Raw genomic sequence first — 8,502 nt, forward strand, 5'->3', positions numbered from 1 at the left:
TGTTTTTTTTTTTTTTTTCTCTAGGACTTTCCTGCAAGATGTTTTGATCCGCTCATAGAGGGCATCATCCCACATATCAAACGGAAACATCATTTTACTGTGCTGATGCATTAACAAAATTACTCTCCTCGTAGTCCCGTTTCTTTGCTGAGTTTATCAGCCCTGGATCTCATTTTGGACACAACATCCTTTTGGAGCATTTTCAGTCTGGAGTAAAGCTTGCTGCAGTCTGGGTTTTTCTTTAAAACACACAGCAAACAGTGTTTTATATCACGAATGTTTAGAATCGTATTTGGATCTGATTTATCAGCATGTTCCTTCAAGCTGGTTTCTTTTTCCCACCAGAGCTATTGTATGCTTTATTTTTTTACTAAAAATCACCCTTTTGCTGGATTATTTCTGGCTTTCTGTAATCTTTGTACCACCAGAGAGAGAGCACCAAGCATGGCAGACATCGCTCCCGGTCTGTTTCAGTTTGTGGACATTTTTCTCCCTAATATATACTTTTAAGAAAGGAAACAGAGACCCGTGCAATTGGATTTTGAGGAGAAAATTCTGCCATTTTAAAAAAAATAAAAATCCTCAACCGAATAAAACCTCGCACGGTTACATACATGGTGGGGTTTTGGCTGGCGAGGGCAGGGATGGTGATTTTGTACAGGAAGAGCTGTCTTTGGTCTTGCCCGATTGCAGAATGGAGCTGGTAAACAGGCTGTCCCCAGTTGTTTTTCTGGCAGATTTCTTCTAAGATCTAGAAGGGAGAAAAGGGATTTTTGCTCAGATTTGTTGATGCTCAGTAGCCGTCTTGCCCTGCTCCCGCACTGATTGGTTTCCTTCCCTCCAAAAGGTTTTCACGGGGGTGTTGTGGCAGTTTCCACAAGACTTCACAAAAACCACCACCACCACCAAAGGCAGACAGGATACTACCTTCACTCAAGGTATAAGATTCATCTAAATGTCTTAGACTGTAAAAATCTGTTCATTCCTGAAGTTAATGACTATCCCGTTAAATCGGACGTCTTTCTCTTTTTGCTGATCAGCTATTTTATTCTGTTACCGGCGTGATTTCCTTCGCGTTATCCCCAGAAACTCTCTGCATACGCTTTTATTTAACAGTGAGGAAACACTAGGGGTGCATTCATCTTCTCTGCTCTGTTGCCTGGGTGTGTTGTCTCTGTTGCCCTGGCTCAGTGGGTTACAGTGCTTGAAAAGTCCAAATAGTATTTTTAAAAAGTAAAGAAAAGAAAAAAAAAAGAAAAAAAGGCCGTGTTTCCATCCTATTAATTATACAGCCTTCAACAGGCAATTTCTGCCTCTAGTTTGAAAGAGAAATGCTGAACCACAGTGCCCCTGGCCTGAGCACTGCTTACCCCCGGTAATTAGGAGTCGCTGTCCGGAAATGCTCTTGCTTTGGCTTTCTGTTCCTCTTTTTTTTTTTTGTTAACCCAGTGGGTATGTGCTGTCCCAAGTGGGTTTGAACACAGTGTGGTGTTCCCATGCCTCCCTGTGAGCGGTGGTCAGACCGGTTATTTTTTCGAGTAGCTCCACCGCATCTGACACTCACCTGAGAAGGTGTTGGGTCTTGGGGCTTAGTGACATCGGTCATGCTGCCAGCTGGCTCAGACTGGACACCTCTGGGTGCCGCCAACTTGTGTCTTTCTGTGGTCTACCTTATTTAAAATTTTACACCGAATTTTATTTAAAACTAGAATGTAGAATTTAAATGCCAGTGCTGCTTTTTATTTTGTAATCATAACTCCAACTGAAGTTTTGAACTTTGTAGTGTAAATAAACTAGTTCATTACATTTCTCAACTATGGCAATACTTGTTTCCTTCTGTCCCAACGCCTTTATTTGGGTGTCGGTTTTATAACGTTACACCAGCCTTTAAACTCTCAATACCCCCAGCTAGATAGACAGTGGGAATGAGACCCATCGCTGAGAGATGCTGTTGAAACGGTCCCAGTACAGCGGGTGGGAAAGGCTGCCCGGCTTAGGTATTAACGAGGCTGTCCTGTTAACGAGGCCGTCGTGAAGCAAGCTGCAGCTGTTTCAGACCTGCTGTTGTGAAATAGCAGCAAGTTTCCAGTACTGTTACTGCACTATTTGAAGTGCATGCTCGGCTTGGCATGGATGGGAAGATTCAAAAACGAATTTCACCCATCCTAAGGCAGTGCAGCACCAGCCAGGTTATTTCACCTCTCTTATATGCTGATAAAATAGAGCAACGGGACTGTGAAATTTTTTTTTTTTTTTGGTTGGGGGTGGGGGGAAGACTTTTGAATTTTCTGAGGAAGAAAGGATGTTTTCAGGGACTTTGGCGAACCAGATGCTGTGACAATTGAAATGTTAATAGGCGAAGATGTGCTTCAAGATTCAGAGTGAAGTTACTTTCTCACGTTACTTGGATGATGTAAGGGGAAAGGAGTTGCCATGAGAGACAGTCCCTCAGAAACTTGGGGAAGTTTTTCTTGGTTTGTTCTCCTCAGCCCTCATCCATCCATCTGGATCCTGGTCCTGCACACACAACCCCATCGAAAGACTCCTTGAGCAACCAGAGTTTCTGTGCTGGGCTGCACTGTGCAGGCAGTCAACATTTCTCTCCCCATAAATGATTTAAAAATGGGTATTATTTTTCTATACATGTGCATTTGTTCCTTGGTGAAGCCCCAGGTGATGCATCCTGTTTATCAGACCTGTTTGAGGTGGTAATTTCTTTACAGCCGTAGCTGGATTTCATCTTACAGCCATGAGCGTTTATGGAAACTCCCCTCTGAGGAAGGGAAGACACTGTTCTCCAGTGAGATGGGTGGGTATTGCAAGATGCAACTAGTGTTTTAGGTTTTTTTTTTTTTTAATGTCTTTTGAGATGCAAGAATGGATTTAGTTATCAGTGCCCAGTGCAGATTCAACCAGGGAGTTGTTTTCCTGAAAGCCTTTTGGGCAAAGGCAACCTCTGGCCGGGATATTGACTCTCTTTTTCATGCACGTACCTGAGGAGCGAGTTTGATTCCTTGGGGCTTTAGCGTGACGTGGTTCATTGGTGTGAGCTCCATTCCTGGCAAGAGGTCGTAGAGTTTATCCTCTCCCCTCTTTTCTCCTTTGAGCTGGTATCCGCGCCCCAGGCCCGTGTACGCCAGGTAGCCACGACCTCCCAGTCCTCTAACTCCCGCAGCCCCTACAGGTACATTCATGTAAATTTCTAGGAATGTAAGAAGGCATTAAACTGAATCAAATCACCGGAAAAATTACCCTGATTCTTGCTGAAATGGAAAAGTTAGCCCCACTTGCCAGGTGCGGGAAGAAGAAGGGCAGGAGCTCCCCATGGCCCGCTGCTAGGATAACCCAGGTTCCACATTGACAACTTTTCTTTTTGGGCTTGTATGCTTGGACAGGTGAGGTTTTTCAGGGGGAACCCTGCCTCTTTCTGACTCCATTTCCATCTTCTCTCTTCTCTCAGTTTTGATTTTGTGGCATCTTTCTACCCAGATTTGTAGTTGAAAGGCAGAGAGGGGACAGCTGGTATCACTTGCTACCCACGAACATAATTTCACTTTCTTGAAGAATTCAGAATTTATACAATCCCTTGGTTATATGAACCCAAACACTTCCTCACCCTCCCCATCCCCCATTACACTCCAGTTTTTCCTCAGGGAGCCCTACTTGGGAGTCTGGGGAGGCTGTAAGGCCAGAGAGGGCTGGTGCGTTATCCCCTCTGTACCTTTCACGATGCGCTTTCATGGAAGCTGGTTTCACCTGTGCAGGCAAAAACATGGGGGGCAACAAGGGCAATTCCCACTCCCCTGTCCCCTTCCTTTGGAAGAGACAAAAAACTGGCTGGCATGGTCCTTTCCATCCCTACTGGGGTGCCACAGAGGGTCCCAGCCAGCCGTGGGACCTGGCCGTGGGCTTGGGGACACAAGCTTACTTCACAGCCGTCACCTTTGGAAGGAAGCTCAAACGGGCAGAATTTTTTTTTTTTTTTTTGCTAGCCCCCGAGCTTATTTCTGCACTTATCAAACAATGCCTGCAATGTTATTTAATTTGAGAGTATCTGAGTGTGGGGATTTGATTTGGTCCCAGGCGAGGTCACCTGAGATCAAAGGCAGAGCCCCAGTGGCTTTCAGAAATACTCTCTGCTTTCATACACTGCTTATTATTAGGTTAATGATCCCTCCAAAAAAGGAGTCCATCTCCCAGAGCACACAATTAATGGTATTCTTGATTTCAGTGCTGATTCCCTACCCTGCGTCAGGGCACTGTGACCTCCTTGGGAAACTCCATGGCTTTGAAAATGCTCAGAAAACGCCGAGACTGGTAAAACTTTCCCAGTGACCTTCAGAGCGGAGAGGAAACACAGCGGAGAGCTGTGTGGTGATGGTTGACGGAGCTGTCTCTGAACAGGGGAAAGGAAAATTGTTTTATTTGGTCTTCCCTGCTGGGGCAAAACCAGGAGAATTCGTGGTCTGTTTACAGTGAACTGAGGACAATCTGGGAGCTCGCTCAGGTTTGCTCTGGCAAAATGCTTGTTGTTTCATGCCCTGCTTAGTCTGCTGGAATATTGCTATGCCTTTGTGAAGGACAGAACCTAAAAACTCTGTTTTCCATCTCTCTCTGAAAGGTTTCCAGCATCCAAGGCAAAGCCAACACCCTCAACACAAGCCTAGGAGCAGCCACCCAAGCCCCAGAGGAGGTATTTTGCTAGAGATGAATACTCGGAGTTACCTCGGATGGACGGGGGCCGGACGATGCTCCTGTTGCTGAGCCCCTTGGTGGTGGGGAAGTGGAGGTTGGGGATAGCTGCGTAGGCTTGGGGTGCATAGAAAACAGGAGCACCCAGGTAGGTGGTGGTGGTAGGGTCATACACGTGTCCGAAGGCATAGGTGTATTCTCCTTGCAGCACGGTACCTCTGCCGCCTGTGCCCCGGGTGTATCTGATGTAGCTGTCTTTGTCGACTGGTTTAGCTAACGTCACCTCAATCGGGGACCCATCCAGCACCTTTGCGCCGGGGCGGTGAGGAGAGAGCACAGGAGAAGCACAAGCGTAAGTCTGTGAAGTGCATAGGGATTACCCTGCCTAGGGAGGTAGTTTCCCCAAAGGGTATGCTGATTGGATGGGAAGATGAGAAAACCACTCCAAAAAGGTAAAATCTCCCTCCCACAGGTGGAAGAAAGCACTGGCTGGGTGAAGGCTTAATGTGTTGAGAGAACCCAGCCCTGATCCCATCCGAGAGCGACTCCTTAACTGAATTAGTGCAGTTGTGAAGCCTTCGAAAGGGCTTCCCTGTGAAGTAGCACGTTAAGTCAGTAAGACTCTGTGGGTTCCTATGGAGAATAGCAGTAGTGATAAAAATAGGAGCAGGATTAGCACCTCTTTGGGAACAGCTCGTGCATTACAGTGCTGTGAATTACACGCAGTGCGAAGTACTAAATACAGCAATCTCCCTGTAAACCCACAACTGAATTTGGAGCAGATGTTTTGGGTTGACCTTGTTTGTCCCAGTTTGTCATTCACACGCTGCTCTGTGAGTGTTTTTGTTGGCAGACGTGGAACAAGGATGTAAGCATGAGCCAAGGGAACCCGTACCGTAACCCCTCATTTGCTAGTCCTTGTTTGGGCTTCGCTCTGCTTTCCTTTTTTTTTTTTTTTTTTTGAGCAGTGAATGGCAATCTGAGCTGAGCAAACGTTTAGCACGAATGTGAGGAGTGAGAAGCCAAAATTAACAGTTTGTGTACATCAGAGCTGCTGAAAAACGAATTCAGGAGTATAAAATCAGCCTGCAAAGACAAAATAGGGGTTAACGCCTTCAGGATGTTTCTGTAGCTAATAACCCCGGCAGCTTTGTTTCAGCTGTATGTAACATACTGCACTGAAGTCCCATGAATCAGCAGTTCCAGCGGCTTTACCTTCCCGTTCAAGGCTTTCATAGCCTCCACTGCATACTCTCTTTTGTTAAAGTGCACAAAGGCGTAGTCTCTAATTTTCTTTACTCTCTCTACCGCACCTGCAGAAAACATTGGAAAATTAGTTGGCAATGGGTATTAGCTGGAAAACACAGATCTGAAAGAGCTACTGGGTTGGTTATGAGCCCTTGGAGAGCAAAGGCTGACCACGGGTAAAAGAACAAGGGCACGGTGTCTTCTTACCTCTTAGGATGTATATGCTGCGGGAAAGTTAACACTAAATGTGTAACGGTTGTAGTACTTCAAGGCAAGTTAGAAGTATTTGGGGTCAGACGCCAGTACGTTTCCCATAACCCTGGAGTGGTCTTCTCCTGTCCAAATTGCTCTGTTGAATGCTATCTCTGGTTTTACATTTCCCTTCTGTGACAGACCACCGAGAGCAGATGGCGGAGCTTCTGCAACAGCCCAGGATTTGGTGAGCTACAGGTAACACCGCCACTGATGGCATCTCTGTGGTTTTGTCTGAGCGTCATACACGTTACTCAGAGGCAGCTTCAGGAAAGCTGATGCTTCTGCCCTGAAACAAGGAGGCTCTTCTCTTAACTTTCAACTCGGTATGTTCAGCAAGAATGAGCGGCTGGTTCTGCCCAGGACAAAGCAGCGTGGGAGCATGGGAGTTGTCTGGGACTTACGCTGCAGCAGGTCTGGCCTGAAGGAACAGCCTTTCCCCCCACGCGAGTGGGGGATCCCTGGGACAGGCTCTCAAGTGGTGAGGGATCCTCATCTCCAGGGATCCCCGCTTCTCCTGGATATGGCCCCAATCATCCTGCTGCAGCTGGGGTGTTGATCCTGCTGGGAACGTGGCTGGGCTGGAGACTCCCACGCTGCTGCATCCAGCCTGAATCTTTCTTACGCTTCTGTGATTACCTAAAATAATTCAAATGTAAATGGCTATGTGTTCCTCTCTTCCATGTCTATCTTCCACACCTTTCCCTTTCCCTTGTCACCTGCTCTGCTGTGGGAACTTCCCGTTACTGAGATAAATTTGTCTCCAAAATAACCACACTGGTCCTATTCCTGGTCTTCAGACATGTGCCTTTTCTTTAATTGTTCATCTTTGCCGCTCCTGCGGCTTGGGAAGCACATCCTCAATCACCCCGGTCACCCAAACTGTAACACCCCCAAACATATCCTTTGGAAATACGGCTAAGGGATGCTGAAAAACTCCTCTGTTGGCTTATTACTCTTTAAAGCTGAACAAGTGCCCAGCGAAATGTCGTATTGCCACAAAAAGCACTTACATAAATAACTGCAGGAGAAAATACATTTCTCTGGAGTTCCAGGGGAGTCATTAGAAGCTCCAGGGGACTAAATGAAGCCTATCCCAGCCTATAACCCGACCAGTCTGCATGTCTTCATAATGACACCCAAACAGCAAGCAGCACTGCATGTCCTGGGATTGGAGGGTGATTTTCTAGGTCTGAAGTTACGAAAGTTACAGGTTGATACCTTGTTTACAAGTCAAGGCTTTAATGAACTCTGTGTGTTTTGAAAACCCCCCTTCTGCCTCCTTGAGAGCTTTCTGATCCTCACTTGAGCCAAAAATGTTTCTCTTCCCTTCTTCTGCCTCTGCTGGGGCAAAGCAATGTGATACCCACCCTTGAGTCATCTCCATGGAGAGACTATCCATGAGAGATTGCAAGGGGAATACTGTCCCATAACTACATTTGGAGAGTACGACCTTCTTGCTGGAAACTTTGTCGGGGCACAGATTTCTGTAGAAATCTCTAAGGAGCAAAGGCAGGGATTTTCAATGGGAAAAGTGATGCGTATCTCTATAGAAGTCACCGAGAACTGAATTTGGCACAGGTTTAAGGGGTAATACTTGTACTATATTACAACTTGAGATGCATAAGCAGCATTCCTGGTAGTGTCTATGGAGTCCATAGCGATGTGGTAATTGCTCTGTCATGGGGACCTCTGGTTTGTAACACCTTTGTTTAGGATCATGTTTTATTGGATAAACTTGCTATTGTCAGAACTGCTTCTTAATGCCCTGGATCAAACGGACACTTTAGGCAAGCGGTACTGAAATAAGAATTTTCAGCACAAGGAGTAGAATTATAAAGTGATGAAAGAAAAATTAAGGATGACTTAGATGATCTGTTGTTGTGCTAGCAAACTTTTCTTAGAACAAATAAAGGAGGAAACTGTTAAGAGAGTGGGGTGACACCTAGTTAACTCAAGGGTGAAATGGGATCTCTTAACAGCCTGATGGTGGCTTAAAGTATCAGCCAGAAACATTACAAGGACAGAAAAGACTCATAAAGAAACCTCATAAAGATCTTTGCATTGCAGCCTAGTTAAAATAAAAAAAAAGGGAGAAAAGAAATGTATAGAGCAGAAATGAAAAGTTAGTGAAGGAAAAATTAAACTCTGTAGTGTATTTTTAAAAATTAATATAAGTAAGTTAAAAGGAACGAGATGAAAGGCTCTTTCTCATTGCCAAGCATACGTTACTAAAGCCTAATGGACCATGTGGCTTGGCGAGCCGCAGAAATTGGTTATTTTTTCTTTATTGGTTTTTGGTGGAATTTC

The 8,502-nt window shown here is 45.6% G+C and overlaps 1 protein-coding gene across 1 annotated transcript in view; it reads right to left on the reverse strand.

Annotated features, from left to right (window-relative positions):
* Positions 1-8,502, reverse strand: part of A1CF (APOBEC1 complementation factor) — a 20,124-nt gene that overhangs the window by 2,785 nt on the left and 8,837 nt on the right. Inside the window, exons 6-9 of the mRNA XM_010136400.1 lie at positions 5,908-6,005; positions 4,726-4,999; positions 2,994-3,178; positions 615-751 (exon numbers count right to left, since the gene is read on the reverse strand). Coding sequence (XP_010134702.1) covers positions 615-751; positions 2,994-3,178; positions 4,726-4,999; positions 5,908-6,005 — 694 coding nt within the window. The remainder of the gene's footprint in view (positions 1-614; positions 752-2,993; positions 3,179-4,725; positions 5,000-5,907; positions 6,006-8,502) is intronic.

The sequence above is a fragment of the Buceros rhinoceros genome, unplaced genomic scaffold (assembly GCF_000710305.1).
Source record: "Buceros rhinoceros silvestris isolate BGI_N320 unplaced genomic scaffold, ASM71030v1 scaffold15365, whole genome shotgun sequence".
NCBI lineage: Eukaryota > Metazoa > Chordata > Aves > Bucerotiformes > Bucerotidae > Buceros > Buceros rhinoceros.